This window comes from Macrobrachium rosenbergii, chromosome 23 (assembly GCF_040412425.1).
Source record: "Macrobrachium rosenbergii isolate ZJJX-2024 chromosome 23, ASM4041242v1, whole genome shotgun sequence".
NCBI lineage: Eukaryota > Metazoa > Arthropoda > Malacostraca > Decapoda > Palaemonidae > Macrobrachium > Macrobrachium rosenbergii.
In genome coordinates, this window is record NC_089763.1 from 16903495 (window position 1) to 16926807 (window position 23313).

The 23313-nt window shown below is 40.5% G+C and overlaps 1 protein-coding gene and 1 long non-coding RNA gene across 2 annotated transcripts in view; one reads left to right on the plus strand and one right to left on the minus strand.

The window, feature by feature from the left end:
• LOC136851309 (uncharacterized) overlaps nt 1–19754 on the plus strand; it is an 82700-nt gene extending 62946 nt beyond the window's left edge. The window contains exon 3 of the long non-coding RNA XR_010856839.1: nt 19623–19754. This is a non-coding gene — a long non-coding RNA (uncharacterized lncRNA). The remainder of the gene's footprint in view (nt 1–19622) is intronic.
• Nucleotides 19755–20260: 506 nt separating this feature from the next.
• Nucleotides 20261–23313, minus strand: part of LOC136851022 (uncharacterized) — an 87730-nt gene continuing 84677 nt past the window's right edge. Inside the window, exon 19 of the mRNA XM_067124996.1 lies at nt 20261–22228. Coding sequence (XP_066981097.1) covers nt 22119–22228 — 110 coding nt within the window. The 3' untranslated portion in view covers nt 20261–22118. The remainder of the gene's footprint in view (nt 22229–23313) is intronic.

Genomic DNA, 23313 nt, shown 5'->3' on the forward strand with positions numbered 1-23313 from the left:
TAATTCCGAGCTCGATCATTAACAATCTCTCTCTCTCTCTCTCTCTCTCTCTCTCTCTCTCTCTCTCTCTCTCTCTCTCTCTCTCACATCTTCCCTTCTTTCTGGCTTCCCTCCAAAAGCTAGGGGTAGAGTGTGGGCGTTCAGTTCTGAGAATCTTAGGCATGTGTGGGCGGCCACAGGCGACGGACAGGCTGGTATCCTCATTATTGATTCTTGTCGAGATAATACGGTTTTCGGGCGGTAGGAATATGGTACCAGGAGATCCTGTAAGTTCACGATTTTATTATTATTATTATTACTGTTATTATTACTATTATTAATCGAAATCCATTCTTGTGGAATAAAGAGAAAACCACTAAGTTTCTCAACCTTTTGACTGTCAACTTTCGATATTATTTTACATGGGAAAAAACGGTAGAAAAGCAAATTTCAAATATATATAAATTAGCTGCAGGTAAAATTAAATAGATAAATATGTAAAAGCTATGCACCGTAGGGTTGTAAGTGCTGTCAGAGCACCTCGGGTGGTGCACTGTGGGCAGTAGGCTACTACAGGGTGATTGCAGCGTCTCTTCGGCCTTTGGCCACATCTAATTTTTAGCCTTTTACTCGACCTTCATTCCTGCTTCCTGTCTTCAATCTGGCTGTCCAACCACTTCAGCTATTTACGTCTTATTGCAACGGCGAAGTTTTCTCCAAGTTCCACTTTCAAATTGTTGCACTTCATCTGGATATCTTCCTCTTGCTTGGCCAACCACTTCTTGCCTCTGTACACCGTCTTAAGCCCTGACTGGCCGAAAATGCTCCAGTACTTGGCTTGATAACCTTAATTTGATAAAGCAAAAATGTAAATGCATAGACTATATATATATATATATATATATATATATATATATATATATATATATATATATATACATACATATAAATGCATACTTATTAACCAGTGAAAAGAATGAAATTTGTGAAAAGAACAGTCCTGTAAACACTATTCCTGAAAAGAATGCAAGAGTGCAAATCTGTTATTGCAATATATATATATATATATATAATATATATATATATATATATATATATATATATATATATATATTTTTCCACTTTTATTTCTCTGCAGTGAGAGCCCATATCCTACTGGTAGTTACTCGTTTGGACAAAAAAAAATTGTTGCCTTTTTTTGTAGGAAGTTTTCTTCTTCGATTTTTTAGGATGCCGACTTCATGGGAATATTTGACAAATGCGGTGTCCTGAAAGTCTTGGTGGAATGGTACCGTTGTTATTAATGTTGTTGTTTTTAGTCGTTAATATTACCATCGTAGATGTGTTATATATAAATATATTTATATATGTATATTTTTATATATACAATATATATAATGTATATTTATATATATATATATATATATATATATATATATATATATATATATATATATATGAGTTATATACAGTATGTATATATATATATATATATATATATATATATATATATATATATATATATATACATACATACATACATACAGGAAGTGCCACCTTGAGCACTTGGAACTGAATGGGCAAGATTTTTATTATTGTTTGGCTGTTGGCTTGGTTCGCTACTCGAGTAGGTGGAGAATGTCTGGAACGAAAATTCTTGCCCCTTTTTCACACCTGTGTTTTGTTCCAAGTGCTGAAGACGGCATTTCCTACTGGCTTTTGCCAGCGGAAAGTAGTCGGTTCAATAATCACTTTAATATGACTTGTAAGGTTTCCACAATTACCACAACACAACCAATTTGAATTGTTAATTCTCTCTCTCTCTCTCTCTCTCTCTCTCTCTCTCTCTCTCTGGAACATCTTTAGTTAAACATGGTCTCACGCAGAGATGAAAAGTTTTACAAATACAATATGTACTTTCTTCTCAGTATGTCTTAACATTTGTAGAGCTAACGATGGGTCAGCAAAGCCTTTTAATGCCACTGTTGGGTTTTGATTTCTTCACAGTTTTATTATGTAAAACAACAACACTGATGAATGACTCACTCCAAAAATAACAATAAGAAACACAAATTCAGTGATACACAAATAAAAAATAAAAGTAGAAATGAACCAAAAATTACATCTGCTGACAAAAATAATAAATCACAGGGAAATGAACAGTCATATACGAAGAAAAAAGAAAAAAGACTATATCTTCGAGAATTAAAATTAACTATCAAATAACTGAAACCTGAATTACTAGTCTCCTGTAGGAATAGACCTTTGACAAGTAATACTTAACGCTTTCGCAAGAACAAGACAATCCCATCTAAACTTTAGTTGAGCGGTGTGTTCGCGCACGATTACGGTGAATATTGCATTAATTAATACAAAAATGGTCCTCTTATATAAAAGACTCCCACGGCATCGAGATATATTTGAACTTTACATCACTCCTTCCAAAGAATGGAATTTTAGCTGAAGACTTTATTGTATCTGCTTTCCATATTCTCAAGGTCATCTTTAATGCAACAGTGAATTACAGTTCTGCTTTGACACAACACCACGACTTCTGAATCAGAACTTTAGTTCCTATTTTATTTATCCTGCCTATCCAGAGGTGATGTTTATCCACACATACAACCATTCAATTCAGGCACATCCCTTAGCCTAGGCAATACATAAAAATATATAGCATAAATAAATGGTTTGAAACCTCGGCGCTTTCCAGAGGGCGCTCTATCCCAAAACTTTTGTTGTGATTTCAATTCGTGCCCCTTACGACAGTTTCGCACAATCGGCAATAAAAATCACTAGAATGTAACACTTCAGTATAATACATTACAGAGACGAGCTATTTCATTACCGTGTGGAATTACACATGCAGATTCGCTGCAACAAGTGTTTACTGTCAGAAATGCTCTAAGGAATTTTACTGATATAACAATATCAGTATTTACAATACACACAAGGGATTTTATTTTAACAGAAACCAATTTTGATACTATATTTTGCGAGTGTTTACCCGGACTCTAGTCAGTCTCAAAATACTCGTGTAAATGCTAAAACGGCAATGAGCATTATTATACTCGGTTATGACCACGAAGAATCATTTAATGATAGCACTTTTAACAGCGAATTACTGTACTTTGACACGGATAAGAATCCTGGAAACATTTCCCCAGAATAGAATTTCTTTTCCATTAAAAAGTGGAATGTGCTTTAGTCATGACTTTAGTATTCTCCTTCCTTACCTTCTCCATCCTGAGCCAGCGACTTCTCTTTTATGTCAGTTTCAATTCGCCCCGTCCCTAAGCATGTCGGTTTGGTACCTAACATTTTAACGTGTGTGTTTTGGTGTTTCTGGTTGCACTGCACCATAGCATAGGCTTATCACAGCCGGTGATTGAACAGAGATAAGTCCAATTCGGTGGAAGGATTATGGCATGCGATCTTGTGGTGCTCTGTAATTTGTCAAAATGGGGTCACTTTCAGCCTCTCGGTTTCTCACACGGGAATCACTGCCACTCACCCGTCATATGTGGTTTCGACCCAGTCTTCTTGGTATGTCTGTTTTTGCTAATCTGCTTCGCCGCCTGTCTTTCCTTTTTGCAAGTTTAAATAGCGTAGGCCTTTACTAGGCTACCTGGGGAGGGCTAAGAATACAGGACTCTTAAGTAGCTAGATTTCAAATTTGTTATTGGTCAGGTCACAGTGCATAACGCTACCCTGGGACACCTTGTGTGGTGCTGTACATTGCCTTGTTGTTGTGACCTCAGGACATCAGTAGCGGGGGTAATGGAGACAGTGAGACTGCCCATTTGAAGATTTACAGGTGACAGGCGTTGTTGACCAGGCAGTCTTCTTGTTTTCTCGTAGTTCTAGTAGCCTAGTTATCACCATAAGGGTTAGGGGTGGGGGTCAACTCTACTCTCAGATCTCGCAGGTTTACCTAGGAATGGACACGGAGGACAGTTTGGCCGCCAGGTTTGAAGGAGAGTATAAAGCGGGAAACGGTATTTCAGATGTTACGCTCATGTTTAGTTGTAATTCTATGTACACTACCTCCAGACTACGAGTCAGTTAATTGTACCTCATGTAATAAGATGTGATTCCTTATTTTATGCCGGGCTCAGATGCCCATTGTTTTGTATTATATCGCATGTATTTTATCGTATTATTATTTTTTTCAGTAGATGAAACTTATTCGTATGGAAGAAGCCCACAGGGGCCATTGACTTGAAATTCAAGTTTCCAAAGAATATGGCATTCATTTGGAAGAAGTAAGAGGAAGTAAAAGGAAACACAGAAAGAAGAGATCTCACGTATTAAAAAAGAAAAAAAATAATGTAATGAATTAATAAAGAGATAAAAATGTATCAAAATGCAAGGAGAATAGTATTAGGGTAGTAATGCAGTGGATCATCGCTTGAACTTCTGGAGTTCCAATTGCTCGACATCCTCTGGGAGGCTGTTCCACAGTCCAACTGTATAGGGAATAAAGGACCTCTGGAACTGAGAAGTCCGACAGCGAGGCACATTTACTGCACATTGGTGCTGGTGTTCAGCGAATCTAGTTGCTCTCGGCAGATAAAGGGGATCAGGGATCAGTTGTGAAAATGAAAGATCTGTTGAAATACAACTTATGAAAAAGTGACAGACAAGAGGCCATCCGTCGATGGTCCAAGTCATAACTGCTAATGTTATAAAACTAAAATCTACCACCACGAACAACTCTACTTCAAAAAGATAAATCTCTGGCAGAAGCAGACATCCACACAGGAGAGCAGTATTCTAGTAAAGGAAGTACAAATGACCTGAAACGGGTTACACTGACTTTTTTTTTTTTATCCTGTCTTGTTACAATGTCAGCTAACGTACAGAATAAAGATCATCTCTTTTTGTAGGCAAACATCAGGTAATTTTTTCAGTACTATTTATCCATTTGGTATGGAATTTTATAACCTTAGTTGTCAATTCGTGAACTTGACAGTGGTAAATCTGCAGTGTTTGGGGTGATTTTGGTCTGTTTTTCATTCGCAAATCATTGTTTCGCTAGTTCCCGTCTTGTCCACCTATAATTCAGCTTTACCTGTGACTTTCCAGAAAAAATTAATCACAAAAATTTTTAACAACTTGAAAATCCACCAGAAAAAAAAAAAAACCATTTCAACAGGGATACAACCCAGACTAATGATTTCTAACCTAACCTAATTTAGGACGCCAGGTCCTAACCTGCTCAGAGAGATCCCCATGGAATACAACAACCGTCCCAATCCTGTGCCTTGAGAATCATAACTATATGTTAGATGCCCCCTAAGGGTTTTCATTCATAAGATTGCAAATATTTCTCGTATTAATATTATGCAAAATTAATGAAAAAGAGAAATCGTCTCAAAATATTCTTAAATACCCATTTCAGCATTGAAACTCAAGAATATTGCGGATTGCACTAACAGTTAACCCGCTGTTATTCGAGCTGGGCAGAAATTAGGTAACAGAATAACAGCTTCAGTTATTTTGTATTTTACCTAAAATTGTCAAGGAATTTTGATTAGCAAACTTCAATTTTTGTACAAACACTTGGCTGGGTTGGGGGGAGAGGGAGCAGCCAATGGTAAACTGTAGTCAATTTAGTTGGGGCAAAATGACAGTATCACCAGCAGTAGCGAAATAAGAAGCTGGCGATAATAAATATGTTCATGCGCTGGCTGAGAAAAATCACAGAGAAAAACCATGGCACTAAAGGCAGAGAAATGTGGCAATGTGGGTATTATAACCTCATCCCTCAAATACCATAATTTTTAAGCAAGCACTTGTACTAATTTTTTTTTTTTCGTTGACATAAACCACCCTTGTTTCCTTTACCTCTATACAGTATATAACAATTATGGGAAAGTTGGATTTTTTTTTGGTATGGAGCCCGGGGATAGCATTATGGCAAGTAAAAATTATATTGTTGTGCAAAATGCAGCCTTGATTATCAGCACTGGTATTCAGTACGGTAGGTATAGTATTTAAGAATGTTTTTTGGAAGTTTCTGATGAGTCGAGGACGAGAACCAAATACATATAGAAATATTGAAATGTGCCCACAGGAACAAAAACATAAAAATGTGTCAATAGTAATTATAACAGTGCATCCTAACATAATCTTCCCGAAGCTATGAAACCAGGTCCCATTCTGGCCCGTCCTTCACTCCTGGATCCTCCCCAGTAACAGCCAAAAGGTGAGGCAGTGGCATGTACAGTTTGCATCTTAATCCAGCTAAGGCACATGGTCGTATCTTACAGAGGGCTTCCCTTCCCTTAGCTTTTGCCATAGAATGGTGCAGTAGTGTTTATGGAGTTGTGCTTTATGCTTTCTGACCACATAATTTACACATGCTGACAATATAGTAACTGCATCAACAGTCAGAGGATAAAGATACATGTATATAATGAACACCATATTCTTTGGAAGCTTGAATTTCAAGTGAATGGCCCCTGTGGGCTTATTCCATATGAATAGGATTCATGTTCTGAATAATAATAATAATAATAATAACAACCAAACAAGCGCCATAGTGAACATTTTTATTCCGCTAGGACATTTCGGCTAATAATAATAATAATAAATTAAATATCATACGTATCTTTGGTTTTGAGGGAAAAGGAGAGGTCAGGATTTTCATTTATTCATGAAACTTAGGCTGCCAGGCCAGGGCTTGAGACAGTGAAAAGAGGGACTTGGAGTGGTTGGACAGCGAGACAAAGAGAACCAGAAAATAAAGGAAGTGAAGTACAAGGATCTAAAGGTAGAACGAGAGGAAAACCCCACAGTTGTATTAACAACTAACAATTATATGTGTAGGACAGCAAGATCAAAAAAGGAAACAGGTACGGCAAAAGACCAAGGTAGATACAACTAGGGTTGAAGGGACACTGCAAACACCCTTTATTACTGTCGGCACTACCCTCCTGCTGTGATAGGGTTTTCAATTTTGCTCTCATACGAGGATCAAACACTTTCGAGTTTTATTGGAACTGACGGTTTCTTCCTCGTATTTTTTAAAGGGGTCTCGGTGTGTTGTTTCCCAAGATTAGTAGATTCCGTAGATTTTATGCAATTGTAGAATCTTTGTGGATGAGTGCAAACTTAGTAATACAGTTCCTGTTCCAAAGAGTTGCCTATCTGCAGACTGCAGTAACTAAATGCAAATTTCTATTCTCCCTGTGCTCTCCAAGGTTGCATAAAAACTTAAAAGCCCTGTAGAAGTATGTGGAACCCACAGTTTTGTTGGTTGGTAAACAATATGCATATAGGAAGCAGCTAGTTACCTGCGATGCTTTTTTGGACTCAACATGCCATTTGCAAGAGAACCCTGATAAGGGTCTTGAGCATAGGGTAATTCAAATAGACTTTAGTGCTTCGATTCAGTAAATTATAAGATACTTATATAAAAAGACTTCAGAATCTTGGAGTGGGTGGATATGTTTTAGGATTACTTCAAGATTTCCTTACAGGTAGGCAGCAGCGAGCTGCTGTGAATGGGATCTTTACCCTACCAAGAACTGTTCTCTGGAGTTCCACACGGTAGCGTTCTTGGCCCACAGTTATTTTTAGTGTATGGTTGTGACCTGAAAAGCCAAATTGTTCAGTACGCCGATGATGCAACACTTGTGGGTGTAATAGTCTCCACTTATGAGAAATGAAGCTGCCCTTAGTCTCACCCATGACATGGAGCAGATTAGTGAATGGTGTAGTTGGTGGTGTATGAGGCTGAACTGTAAAACAAAAGCACTGTTGATTAGATCTTTTACTGATTTACCTCCCCATCCTCTCCTTCAGGTAGATGGGACTCTGCTAAATCAATCTGAAGCTTTAAACTATACTTGGTGTAACTTTTGATTCATATCCTACTTTTGAGAAGCATCTAATGAGTGTTAGCAAATGCCACGCGAAAGTTAGGTATTGTACGTAAGGTCTCATATATTTAAACTGATAAAATCAGTGCAACCTGTTTTAGTCATTTGTCTTTCCTTCACTAGAATATTGTTCTCTGGTGCAGATAGCTGCCGCTGCCAGAGATTTGGCTCTTTTAGACTGATTGGTTCGTGGTGGTAGGTTTCCATTTTATAACATTAATAGTTAAGACATGTACCATCGACAGATGGTCTATTGTTTGTCAATTTTTTATAAGTTGTATTTTAACAGAGATCTTTCACGTTCACATTGATCCCTGATCCTCTTCTCCTGCCGAAAGCAATCAGATTTGATGAACAGCAGCGTCAGTATGCAGTAAATGTGCCTCAATGTCAAACTTCTCTGCTCCAGAGGTCTTTTACTCCTCACACCGTTGAACCGTGGAACATTCTCCCTGAGGTTATTGTGATGCTAGAGAATAGATAGAACATTAAAATTAAGACAAGTGCTGGGACTTAGGAGGTCATTCAGCATTTTATATTGTGCAACTGGAACCTCAAAGTTTTAAGGGAAGATCCTATGCATTATAAACCTAAAGCAATTCTTGTATTTTATAATTTACTTATATTTATATCCATTTGTTTATCAACTTGTTAATTTATTTTTTCTAATAGTTGATCTTTTCTTTCTGTACTATCTATTACTTTTCAGTTTCTTCTTTCTATTGATCACCATATTCTTTGGAAGCTAAAATTTCAAATCAGTGCCCCTGCTGGCTTGTTTCATATGAAGAGGGTTCATCTTCTGTATAATAATTGTGAGTAGAGGTTAAATATCCCAATACAGACGCTCCTCTACTTACGAATGAGTTACGTTCCAGATGGCTGTTCGTATCCTGAATGTGTTCGTAAGTTCAACTTGGTATAGGCAAAGTCAATACGTACAGTACTATTTATGTTTTTTCATACTAAAACACAATACTAGTATTGTACAGTACAGTAGTAAATTGTGATGATAATAGTACAATTTATGGAACATTTTACTAATAAGAATGATATATAAAACCTAAATACAGTACATGTATATGTAAATACATGTACTTTACTAAATTGTGATGATAATAGTACAATTTTTAGATGACTTTACTATTATGAATGATACATAAAAACTTAATACAGTGCATTAAGCAAATTTTATGATAATAATACAGCTAAGTACAGTTGTTTTTCTTACCTTTCAAAGTGGTGTCGTAGGCTTGACGTGATGGATGATGAGAGAGGAGGGATGGTGTGGAATTACAGGAGTGGCGGGTCGTCAGCGTCAATTTCTTCCTCAGAAAGGATTTCTTCGGCTTCACTTACTTCGGCAAGGATTTCTTCAGCACCACTTTCTTCTTCAGTTGGGGAGGCTGTTGAGGTTGAAGGCACTAGTTTAAAGAATTTGTGGAAGTTTGCGTTGTTTTTCTTTTCTTTTCATTGTATGTGATACGATTAACGCGGAACAGCATCGTTGATGGTTGTTGCTACTTTTGAGAATCTCAACATTTGGGTCCTGATTCTCAAAAATAGTCAAAGCTTTTTCTGTAAGAGAAAACCCCTCGGCCATCAATTTTGTCCCCAAGCGTTTTTAAAGAAACAAGTTCATCTTCATGTTCTTCTGTTCTCTGCATTTCCTCCAGTTCCATTAAATCCTCATTTGTCAGTTCCTCCGAATGACTTTCAAACAGCTCCTCAAAGTCAAGCTGTAACTTTTCACTTACGTCAACGAGACTGTTATGGGTTCCCTTTGCCTCCTCTTCTTGGTTAAATCCTTTAAAATCGTTGACAAAGTGCGGACATAAAGCCATCCATGCGTCATTCATGTTTATATCATTCACCTCATGCCATACAGCATCAGTATTTTTTATACAATTGTAAATGTTGTAACCCTTCCAGAAGTCATGTAATGTCACACCTGGGTCATTTACCTCCTTCAATGTTTGCCTGTATATTCGACGAGTGTAATATTTCTTGAAAGTTGCTATTATGCCTTCATCCAAAGTCATGTAATGTCACACCTGGGTCATTTACCTCCTTCAATGTTTGCCTGTATATTCGACGAGTGTAATATTTCTTGAAAGTTGCTATTATGCCTTCATCCATCGGCTGAATGAGTGAAGTTGTGTTAGGGGGTAAATAAACAATTTTCACATCTGCATGGAAATCATCTAAGTTCGGTGGGTGACCAGGGGCATTATCCAAAATTAACAGAATCTTGAAAGGAATCCCATTTTCGTGGCAGTACAGCTTGACTTCGGAAACAAAGTGATGAAAAAACCAGTCTTGAAAAGCAGCAAGAGTCACCCAGGCTTTGTTATTGTGCATCCAGATTACGGGTAGAGAACTTTATAAAATATTTTTGAGTGCCCATGGATTTGCAGCGTGATTGATACACGAGGGGAGGTTTTGACTTCAAGTCTCCCAATGCTTTGCCGCCCAGCAGTTAAGTTAGCCTATCCTTTGCCACGTTAAATCCAGGCATTGTCTTCTCTTCGCGACTGATGTACATTTTTCCTGGCATTTTTTTCCAGAAAAGGCCTGTCTCGTCAATATTAAAAACTTGCTGTGGGGTATAACCTTCTTTATCAATTATTTCCCCCGAGTATCTCAGGAAAATTTTCGGCCGCTGCTTTGTCGGCACTCGTTGACTTGTGAGAGGGTGCAAAAGAGAGAGCAGGTAGACATTGCCTGCTAGTTTATTAAGGGAGCAGGCTGCTTATAAAGTGGCGTGCGGACGTCAGTACAAAGACATACAAGGACAAGGACATACAGGTGACCCGAGGTCAATTGTTCTCAATGTGAAACAGGACAGGTAAATACAGATAACGTGACAAAATAAAATTAACAGATTTAGACACATGTACAATACAATATGGCACAAATGAGTAAGTAACAAATGCATATTTCATAAATAAAACCTGGCTAGGTATTCCGACCTAGGGTCAGGAGAAAAGCCACCGTAGAAAACGGGAGGTTCACTAAAGAAAACCTGTTGAGCAGGGACTTTACAATACTCCCCCCAGCCCAAGGCGTAGATATCGTCTGATTAAAGCAGGTATCTGCTGGGGCGTTGGAGAGGGCCACGGCTCCGCGATGTCAGCTGGGGGTGCGTTGCGTGGGGGGGCGGTTGGCTGCAGCACTGCCTGGGTCCAGGGCCTTACGGGGGCGGCCATGCGACTTTCTTGTGGGCGGGGTGGGCTGCGGGGGCGATGTCTCCTGCGGAGGGCCTTGAGGGGTGTCACCAATGTCCTCCTCCAATAGTGCGGGCTTGAGGCGGTCTATCGACACCCAGTCGTTCCTCCCATGGATGGCCAGCCGGAATGCCTTTTTGTTTCTCTCCAGCACGAGGAAGGGCCCCTGTAGGGCCTGGTTAAGGGTGGGCAGATAGCGTCGTTCCTGACGAAGATGTGGGTGGTGGAGGACAGACCGGGAGGCATGAAAGGGGTTGTCCTGTCGGTGTACGTCCGCTGGCAGGGGGCGAACTTTCCGACCGTGTCTCGGAGCCTCTGGGTCGTCAGGTTGTGGTGATCCCCTGTGATGAGTTCGCCCAGGACTACGAGAGACTCCCCATAGACTTTTTCTGCTGCGGACGGATCACCATTGGCTCTGGGGGCGGTCCTCAGCCCAAGGGGGACCCAGGGCAGCTGGTACTTCCAGTTCTCGGCGGTGCAGCGGGCCATGAGGGACGCCTTCAGGGACCTGTGGAACCTCTCCACCAATCCGTTGGCCACGGGGTTGTAGGCGGTGGTGTTGTGGTGAGTGGTCCCCAGCAGGCGTGCCAGGGCGGTCCACAGCTCGGACAGGAAGGCTGGGCCCCTGTCCGTTGTTATATGGTCCGGGACACTGAACCGGCTGATCCAGCTGGAGAGGAGAGCCTCGGCACACACACTGGCGGTGGCTTCTTCCATGGGCGTCGCTTTGGGCCACTTGGTAGAGCGGTCGACGACTGTCAGAAGATACCTGGCCCCGCCTGATGGGGGAAGGGGACCTACCACGTCGACATGGATGTGTCCGAAACGCCTTCCTGGTTGGGGGAATTTCCCACCCCCGACTCGGTGTGGCGCTCTACTTTGCTGGTCTGGCACTGGATGCACTGCCTCGCTCAGGTCGTCGCGTGCTTCCGTATGCCGTGCCAGACAAACTTCTCTGCCAGCAGCTTGGCCATCGTCCTGCCGGAGGGGTGGGACAGCCTGTGGATGATGTCAAAAACTAGACAGTGGCAGGAGGCGGGTACCAGCGGGCGGGGGTGGCCGGTGCTTACGTCGCTCAGCAGTGTTGGCCCCCCAGGGGCGAGGGGCATGTCCTTCCACTTGAGCGACTTGATGGTGGTGTGGTAAGCTGGAACCTCTGGGTCGGTGACCTGCTCCCAGGCGAGGTCCTGTAGCTCGATCCTGAGCTGCACCACGTTGGAGTTCAACTCGAGAGGGCTGCCTGCTGGTGCCCTTTCCTGTCGGGGAGGTATTTGATGGCAGGGTGAACCCGCGATGGCCGCGAGATGTCAAGGCGTGGACCAGCGCTGGTGGTCCACCAAACCAAAGGGTGTGTCCAGGAGGAATCCCAAAGTGGCGATCACCGGTACACTGGCGCAGAGTTCCTCGTCGAAGGTGCTATAGCGGACTCGGCGGGCTGAGCCTTGCTGAAGAAGGCTGAGGGCCCGGCGACAACCTGCTCCAGGACGCCTACAGGCAACGTTGCGGGCATCCGGTCATTAGCTGGAGGGGGCGCGGTCCTGGTGGGCCAAGGTGGTTGCCTTGGTGAGGGCAGCCTTCATCAGGGAGAAGGCCCGCTGCTGGTCGGGGCCCCACACTAAGGTCTTCGGATGGCCCTTCAGGATGACGGAGGTAGGGGTGGAGAACCTGGCAACAGCTTCACTTTCGGCGCGAGGGGCGGACGGGACGGGATACACTGCGGCCCAGGAAGTCGAATTTTCGACGCCGGCGGTGCAGTTGTCGAACCTGACGACAGCGCCAGCTTTCCTGCAGGCGCTGCAGGACCTTCCCGGATGTCAAGCAGGTGTTCTTTACGATCTGGAAAAAATTAAATGTCATCTACAGCAGACGCAGAAGTTCAGGTCCCCGATGCTGTCCATCAGTCTTGGAAAGTCGCCCCTCATGCTCCTAAGGCTGAAGGGGAGAAGGCGAAGATGTAGGGACCCGAAGGGCGTGATGATGGCGGCTTTGGGGATATCCTGGGTCACTGGTATCTGGAAGTAGGATTCTAAAAGATCCAATTTAGTAAAAATTTGGCTCCCTGGAAAGAGGCTGTGAGGTCCTGCATGTTTGGGAGAGGGTAGTGGTCTGGTTCTGTGGCGAGGTTGAGTCGCCTGTAGTTGCCGCAGGGTCTCTAGGAGCCGTCTGGTTTCTGCACCATGTGGAGGGGGGAGGCCCACGGGCTGGAGGCCTTACTACATATGCCCATACGCTCCATCTTGGCGAAAGCATCCTTGGCCTCTTTGAACACACTGAGGGGAAGCCTGAACTTTTGGCGCATCGGGGCCTTTCGTCTTGATGTGGTGGTAAAATTTACATGTTTGGCAGGGGCCCCAGGCACCTGACGAAGTTTGGGCTTGAATACCTCGGGAATTCCTTCAGAAGTGTGGAGTAACGGAACAGACTCAGGCTAGCGTTGAGGCCCGGCCACCATGGGAAGGGGACTGGCAGGACCCGTGTCCAGCAGGTGTTTGGCCGGGACATCGACTGCCAGTCCGGCGGGCCAGGTAGTCCGGCACTCAGGAGGGGGTCCTCACCGCTTGCGACGCATGAGCGTTCCACTTGTACCTCCGGCCCAGGATGGAGACTGACAGGAGCTTGCGCCGAGAGAGAATGGGGACCTGTTGGCGCCATCAGGGAGGCAGCCGGGTCCGGACGGCGCTGCGGTCCCCTGACAGCAGGAACACTGAGCGCACGGCCCTAGTGTCGATCAGCATCATCCTGCCGGAGACAGTGTCGTGGATGTAGAAACCTACTGGTGCGGGGCTCCTGGGTGCTTCTGCTGCCATGGCGGCCTGTGCTGTTGGCCGCTGCCCTGTTTTTGGATGGGCGAAAGCGGGCAGGAGGCTCACAGTTCGGGCATCCTTGCCGCACGCTGGTGGTAGCAAGACCCCTGCAAATTGCTTCTGGTGATGGGTTGGCCGCCTCCTGATGACGGGGCGCTATCTCCTCTTTCAGGGTTTCTCCGGCGGGAGGCAGTTGATGGGGTGTGCAGGCGTGATGCCCGCCGCTGCACCTCGTGGAGTCCGTCAGCTGCTGTGCCGCTTTAATCAGGTCCTCGAGCCGGCAGGTTGTAAGGCCTGTCTGGGTCTGAACCTCCAAGAGAGCTGACAGAGGAAGATCTCCTCGGCAGGCTTATCCTGCGTGCCTGCCGCTGGCCCGCCTCCGGTAGGATGAGAAGGTCCTGGATGACGCTCAACATCTCCAGGAGGTTCGGTCATGCCGGGGTTGCTATGAGGCTTAAGGGCGCAGGCGGCTCTCTCGGAGATCGGCAGGGAGCAGGTCTTGACAAGAGAGGCCTTCAGCTTCTTGTAGGTGGCAGGGCTTGTGGCAGACACCTACGGGGCAATCTTCTTGTAAACCTCCTCCGGGAGGGTGTTAATCACGATGTCTGCCTGCAGCACTTCGTCGGCCAGGCCTGCCACCCTAAACTGCCCCTCGACCCTGTAGAGCCACGATGACGGGTTGTGGTGTGTGAACAGCGGCAGCTTTATGGCGAGGGCGGACCTCGGTTGGTTTGTCAGGAAGGGCAGCGCGCGAGAGTGGGTACCAGCATGGAGGAGCACGCAGCCTTGGCGTGGGGGAGGGCACGGTGGGCTTTGCACGAGGGAGATATCAGACTCAAGGGTTCGTGGGTGATTTGTATATGGGGAGGGAATGTCTGCGCCCATGCTCAGCTTCTGCACTCACTCAGACTGTGAGTTACACTGTTAATACACGCTGGGAGCTTGCCGTGGGGTCCGCTAATGACACCGGTGATCTGCCGCCGAGATCAGTATCAAAATGCTTGTTAAAGCGCCGTAGTTAGTCCGTTAGGGGCGTGGGGGTAGTTCATCGCCAAACTAAGTCACCGCTTGGGTCTGTTAATGGCTCTGGGAACCACTCCGGGTCACCACTGTGAGAGGTGCAAAAGAGAGAGCAGGTAGACATTGCCTGCTAGTTTATTAAGGGAGCAGGCCGCTTTATAAAGTAGCGCATGGATCGCCAGTACAAAGACATGCAAGGACATACAGAGGTGACCCGAGGTCAATTGTTCTCAATGTGAAACAGACAGGTAAATGAAGATAACGTGGACAAAATAAATTAACAGATTTAGACACAACAATGCTCTGACACACGTACAATACAAAAGGGCACAATGAGTAAGTACAAATGCATATTTACATAACAAAACATGGCTAGGTATTGAGACTCAGGGTCAGGAGAAAAGGCAATCGAGAGAAAATGGGAGGTTCACTAAGGAAAACCCGTTGAGCAGGGACTTCACGAACTCGGTTCTAACGGACACATGATGAAAGTTAGCACGTTTTTTGAAATGACGAAACCATCCATAACTTGCAGCAAATGTTTCATCGGCACTGCTTTCGCCAGCCTCAGCCTTCAAGTCATTGAAAAGGTTAAAATCAGCATAGGGCTAAGCGGTACAGTCCTTTGTCTCTGGTGTTCCATCCAGATATCCAAAAGTTTTTCCATTTCTTATACCACCCTCCCCCCTTCTCTTATAATTGTTGACTGCATTGGCATAGCACTTTGCACGTGTTTAATTATTTGATATTTGCTTTTAAAGATTGTGCCAATAGTTGAGCGATTCATATAATAATGGCATGTGCTACCTCAAACATTTTTTCACCACTTTCCTCCCAATTTCTTTATAATTGCCACTTTTGTTGCCATTGAGATAGCTTGCCGAATTTTACCACTGTCACTATCTTCACTGGTCTTACACTTGCCATTAGCCATGATAGATAAAGGATGGTCTAGATATTTTACGATAAAGTCACACGAATAAATTGGAGCACAAGAGGCAATATCTTAACCACTTGCGTAGGCTTGGGAGTCTTGGACCGCGTCTTGGCGTAAACTACGGTGCAGTTCGGCGTTGGTTGTAGCATAAATTGTAATTAAGCTGAGGTGCGCAATACAAAGTTTAAACTAATGGGTGGCAGACGGAGCTCTCCAAACCAATTTTAATTCGGTCACGGTTGTTTGTATCTCTGAAAGTTCGTAAGTAGAGGAGCGTCTGTATGCTCAACTCTTTTAGTTTATTATTTTTACTTTGTTGAAAAAGTGTACCCTTTATTGCATTACCGTATTGAAATTGTACCCTTTATTGCATTACCGTACTGCTTTCATTTAGCCTACCAACAGAATCAGAACTTCGTAATTAAATCAAAATTACCCAATTCACAAATAACAGCACAGTATAATTTTGTATAAAAAAAAAATTAAATGGAAATGCCAGCTACTAGGTGGATTAAATTAGAAAGGAAACCTACAATCATTGGCATAGGTTAAATAGGCGGTTAATTAATTTGGATTAGACAGCCATTTGAAATGCTTGAGCTACAAAGACTATTTTATTGACATAAGGTGAGGGTAACTTTCCAGATAAGCATATATTTCTCCTCAATGCTTTGCAAGTTGCTTGATAATTTATTTTTCAGCATAAAGTTACTGGATAATGGCATTTTTTCCTTTTTCTTCTCTTCTTGGAAACAGTGAAAGCAAGTTTCTTCTCTGATTTCTTAGTCAGGCTTATCAGTGAGTCTCAAATCATACTAAAATATTTTCATGGTTTCACCGCGTCTTTTAGCGCATTATCAAATGTTAACAACCTTCCTTGTTGGAATGTGACACTAGTTTTGTGACAAATTACTTAAGAGTAATCCAGTTTCCAGTCAGTTATACTGCAAGATTTATATATACTGTAATGTAGTTGACCTCCTTTGTACTGTATCTCCCACATATATAGATAGACCCTGGCACAAGGGACAGTCTTATACGTTCCTATAAAGGTTAAACAAACTCTAATTCACACTTCCCACTTTATTATCACCAATTCATGTACTTTGATGTAAGGACATTTTATAAAGGACAAAGAATATCAGACAGCCAAGCAACCTCAACAATGCCTCTCTTTGAAGGTTATGAATTCCATTATTTAATAGAGATTATAAAAAATATATATACAACAAATAGAAGATATTTGAGGAATGTCATCTCTTTCAAAGCAACAGCATTCATCTGCCACAAGACTTTGCCTAAGGAGTGGGAATCCTTAAAAAGGACATATGAACTGAACACTATTTTTCACTTTCTTCAAATAAGTCTAGTTTTAGATGTCACATGTTAATGGTAATCTCAACACTTTTGAACATTTAAAAAAAGTACAGTTCATTGCGCGGGGAGAGTACTCTTAATAAGCAGTGGGGTTTCCATAGGAATTCAAGATGCACATAAAACTAGAACCACCACAGCAGAATAGTTCAAGGCAGAAATGTGAACTTGAAGTTTTCTCCTTGCTAGACTTCACTAAACGCATCTTTCAAATTACATAATACACGAGCTATCTGATAATCTTGAAGGTAAGACATGAATAACGAAGCTGTAGGGGATTATGATGATACTTGCCTTACTAGAATACCCAAGATGACTCTACCAACAAATTTATGTACATAAATACACCTCAGACACTCACAGGCAAGTCCTCAATACTAGCCAGGTATTACCCATAGCAAAATATTCCTCTGTCAACCATATGAACACAGCCTTTTAAATCATAGCTTCCTACAATACTAAAGTATTTATATATTTATATATAGAATTTCTTCTAATTACACACTACAATTTACAGAGCTACTATAAAACACAGGTCTTAAGATGAAAGAAAAAATTTATATACAAGTGCAGGCCACAATACCACTTATGAGGGCTTGCCAATAACGTGTAATGAAAGTTAAGGAAAACTGAAATATAAATTATTTATTTCCATTACAAATAATAAAAATGATAATCAGAATGCGCTCGACAACCCTGGATGGTGTCCTTGCCATTACAGCTTTACCAAAACTGTTAAGGGGGACAAATAAGTCAACCACCCAAATCTAGGCACAGCCCTGATCTAAGCTAAGGCATGTAGCCGACCCAGTGAAAATGTAGAGTAAAAAAACAGCAAATAGCAAGCATTTTTAAAGCCACTTCCTTGAGAACTATATGAATAAAAGAAATACATTAGAAGTTGATCTTGAACGGATCTGCTTGATTGAATGCAACAGTTTACTGGATTACCCAAGGTATAACCTGCTATAGGATACAATAATGGCAAACCAGAACCAAAACTTAAAATCCTTACCCTATTGCTGTTTAAACTTAAAAATCTGAAATCCCCAAAGCTCCTCCCTAGCAATGATTAAAGCCAAAAATAAAACTGCATAGTATTTGCTAAAAAATAGTATAACAGTCAGAAAAAAATATAAATTCACTGAACAATGGCAACTGAACAATTATTTTCTTTTTATTTACAGGAACTTCTCCATTCAGCCATTTGTTTTCTTCCAAAAAGGCTAAATACATTATGATTCTCATTGAAAATTATATCGGCACTATTGCATAACATTTGTGTGTAATACCATTATACTGAAGTATTTTGGACCAATTTAAAATGATAATTAAATTAAGTGTAATCGTATAGTAAAAAGCAGCAAAAGTATACTCGGATAGTAAAAAGGCTAATTTGGCAAAGTTCATAACACCCAAATGGCAAAATTGAAAAATGTGGGCACTTCTTAAGAGTAAACAGCCCAATGTAGTGTACAATTAAAGTAAACAAAAAAGAATGTAATAACTGAAAAAATACTAAACTGAAGTGTTGAGTGTAGGATTGGTGGTTTAAATTTCAAGCCATGAAAGCCTACATACAAAATTAGCAGATTACTTTTAACCCAAATTATCAGGTGAAAGAGGATTGCTCTTCCCAATTCTTTGACTTTAGAAATGTCAATTTCCTTACATCTGAAAAATGAAACTTTACTTGAACTATACCATATCTGAAAATGTCTTTTAAATATTGTCTAGTAACAGTAACAAAACTAACATCAATAAAAATGCAAATAACAATCATTACAACTGCATTAAATCTGGTAAACATTCACTATTGTGAAATGGTGCGACACACCTTATTTTTGAGTTCACTAATTTGATATGCAGCTGGCTATGTTAACGTCAATAACGTTTCAAAACTCAGTAACTTCAAGACTATGGGGAATGGCACAACAAAGGTCTGGTCACACAATTCCTATTAAGCACCATATTTCATTCTCTACTAGGGGCTTCAAATGCAAGTTTGCAAAAATATTGGAAGAAAAAGTAAACATTTCAGCTTAACACAAAACCTTGTTGGTTACCCTTTTGTGTTTTTTTTTGTTAATGTAAGCCTTATTCCTACAGAGATCAATTGCCCAGTTTTTCTTTTTTTTTTTTTTTGTCAGAAACATTATTCTACATAATGAATTCCAAAAACCATGCAGAATTTGATATGTAGCAGATAAAATGTGCAAACAAATTCATAACATTCCTTCATGACATCCCAAAGTTGTTAGCAGTACAGTCACTTCCCCTAGTTATGATGGTTTGCTTATGATATTTGAACCACCAAAGATATATAGCAAAAATCCATATTCAGTAGAAACTACATTCTAAACCTTTATGAATTTCAATTTTTTTTTTCCAGTCACCCATGCATTTGCTAGCAAGTGATGCTGTGAAACCTTCAGCATCTGTAAAATCCACTGTCATCATGATGAAGGAGCTGGCCTGGTAAATGAGGAGGAGAAATCACTCGTGGATGAAATCCAAGATAAATAAGTCTGTGCTGCTTAGCATTCTGATGATCCAGGCAAAGGTAGAAGTATTTTTTGGGACCCTTCACAGCTTGTACTGATGATCCTACACATATACATGTAGTAATTATTGAAACATTCCTTGTTAAGAAAAAAATATGCAATCCCAATATTGTACCACAAAATACATGTCTGGCAGTAGCAAATGTTAAACTGTTAGACAGTGCAAATCTAGTGCAAAACTGTCAAAAAATTGACAAGGTATCATTGAAATGTTTTGCATCTAATTTTGTCATGATATATTGTGATACTTTGTTATAGTTGTATATTCTTGTAGAAATTAATTTTAAATTTTAATACACAGGTTCCATTTAAAAGTGAAGTAAATTAAATTGTACGCAATCTTTTTTATAATTTTTTTTTATATTTTTACTATTATTATTAATCTTAGTACTGTCAGTATTGTACCATTAACATAATTACTATATTACTTCAGCAACTGTGGGGATGTTGCCAATTATTTTTATAATTTTTGGGGATATTGTCAATTATCACTTTTATAATATTAACTCGTGTATCTATTGTAATGCCTCTACTTTGTATATTCCATGTCCATGGCCCTGAGATGATTATTTTGCTCACAAAAATTTTCTGCGATTGGTGACAAGGTGACAACAGTCAAAGTTAATTGATTTTTTTTTATTTTAGGAATATATAGTCATAATTATCAATATTATAGTGTATGCAAGTTATAAAATAATGAAGAGTAATAGTGCATTTGTAGCACAATTATTTTTCTGTTTCTTTGAACACATCAAGGCAGTCACATTTATCTGCAGAAATGGAATGATCTCCGATCTACAAGTTTGTGTTATTCAGTTGGGTTCTTACTAGAGGTATAAAAGTGCTATTCAGTTGGGTTCTTATATTACGAGTACTGTAGTTTTCCATATTTCTACTGGTAGGTTTATGTCTACCTTACTTTGTTGAAAATTATATCTTGGCAACGAAAAACAATTTTAAACCCGTCTTATGGCTACATCATAAAATCACTAACCCCCCAGGACACAAGTTTTAAAATGTATTTTTGACTAAACATTTTTTTGCTGTACGATACATAACTCTGGAAAATCACAATTTCATTCCTTTTAGATAATATCCTGAACCAATGTAGCACTCAATTCCTGGGAAAAGAGAATCGAGAGAATATGTATGTTACCTATCCAGTATCCTTCATCCTAGCAACAAATTAATGGATATAATTGCTTTACAAAATGTAAATTTAAAAGAATCTTCTTCTTTTACGCAAATAAATGGTGGCAAAGAGAAAAAAAATTATGATAAATTTTAGGGCCATAAATCATGTTGCGAAAGACAATTGTGCTCAAAGTTTAACAATGTCTACTTCATTTAAAAACATTCAGCTTAGAGCTTAACAATGTCTGCCTCACTTACTGAATCCTTTCAAATTATAAATAACAATGAATATTCAAAGTATGTACAATCTTGAATGGGTATACAAAATATGGATGGATGGACGGAAGTACAGGTCGTAAACCCATTCTGTAAAACCAAATCAAACACATGGGCTCCAACTTATAGTCTTTGCTTACACGAAGGCTTTCCAAGGCTCTCGAGTGTAATGAGCAACCATATAACACATTTCACAACTTACAAAACTTCTCCTGTATCATGTAACTTCCAGGTCTGTTACATATTGAAACAATTACCAGCAAAATACTGAAGACAATATTTTCTAAACCTCTATAGGAATGGGCAATTTACATTAACAAAATACAAAATATAAATTTACAAATATAAAATACCCTATGCAACTTATCACATTCACAACTCGCAAAAATAGCCTTACAGAGTGTAGGTCTAAACTGTAGTAATTTTTGTTTGAACTTAGGAGGGTGCTTTCAATTAGAAACATCCTCCCAATTGAAGCCACTTTAAACCCTTAAATAAAATACAGTCCTACACTATGTAAAGTTATGTCAAAACTGTTGTGCTTTATATATATCTTGTAAGAGAATAAGCCTGTAACGTGATCCACAAAAAGGATCTCTAATTAAAAGCCTAAAATACAAGATTACTTTGGATTCCTTTATATACCCCTTCTCAGTTACATGCTTTGGAAATTTTACTTTTTTATATATACATATACTGGTCATGAACCTACAAAGCATTGCTATTTCATGGATCAAAAATTGTGATGCTCAATATAATACACTTGGAGCTGAAAAAACCAAATGAGCAACTTGAATAAAATGGGGAGGGGAAAGGAAGGGGTTAATAAATTTAAATCACATATAAAAATTTCCTATTTACAATACTTGTCAGCTAAAAGTTACCAAATTGAAAACTTCTATACACCCCCTAGGTCATCGTGTCTTCCTCTTCATGGCAGCACGGAGAAGAGAGTCGAAGTCTACATTAGAATTACCCCCCGCCATTGGGCCACCAAGGTATGCTGTACCTTCATCTTGAGCATCTGTTAAAATGAATTAAAAGGTAACCTTGGCTCGAGTTATATGCTGTACTGAATAAATTTTGTTGCTATTAAAACGGCACTGACCTGCAACAGGGACTCAGGGACTCCAAGTTGGGCAGTGCATACCTATAACAGGCACACTAACCATATCTTAAGCTAGTCCCTCTTTATTAGCATACCTATAACAGGCACACTAACCATATATTAACGTACTTCCTCTTCATTTAATCTACTATAGTGTGAACCAATGTTCTAATCTGTGTAGTAATGGTACAACTATAAACTTACATTTGCAATGAAGATCCTGAAACTAATAAGTATCAGTGGCAATTTCAAATGTATGATGATTTTAATGATCTTTTGTAGCAGAAAAATGGCAAGTGTTAATTTTTAATGGTTGAATTCTGGGATTTTTTACATCAAAGGCAATGTTTTTCCTATCTAATCATTTCAGTTTGATTACATTCTTCTATATTACTTGATAAACAATTTGCCTATAAAATGTACTCAACATATTAGAAGATTGCTAAACTGCCAGATATATTAAAAATTTTAAAGTGATTTGTATTTTTCCTTGGATACAAACCTACACTTTCATAAATGGAGTTTCTCAGGTCAAGGTGTGCTATGTCTGTTTGACTTAAAAACAAAATTCTATTGCCAAGGCCAATGACCTGAAACAGTCTCACTTACTCTGTCTCTTCCAGTGTTTGAATTAGCATCTGCAGCCCAGTCTACAGTTCTCACTGGGGATAGATCAACTACCAGAGGGGTGGCTGAGGGGGTTTGTATCCTAGGGACTGCAATTTACTTTAAAATTTGTAATTTTTTTCCAATTGGAATACAAATTTTTGCTTCCATTAATGGAGACTGACTCAATCTGTCCCTACTAACCAGGATGGGTGTGCCTCATGTACAAGGCACCCTGGGAGGTGTAAACTATAGGTTGTTTAGGTCAAAGACCTAACTACTTCCCAAATGCTGGCATAACATCCTATAGTCAGTCACCAGTCCTTTGTGGAGCCTTGATGGGTTTCTCTCCAGTCCCTGTGGCAGAGCCTATCCACCCCCAATAGGAGTAGGGT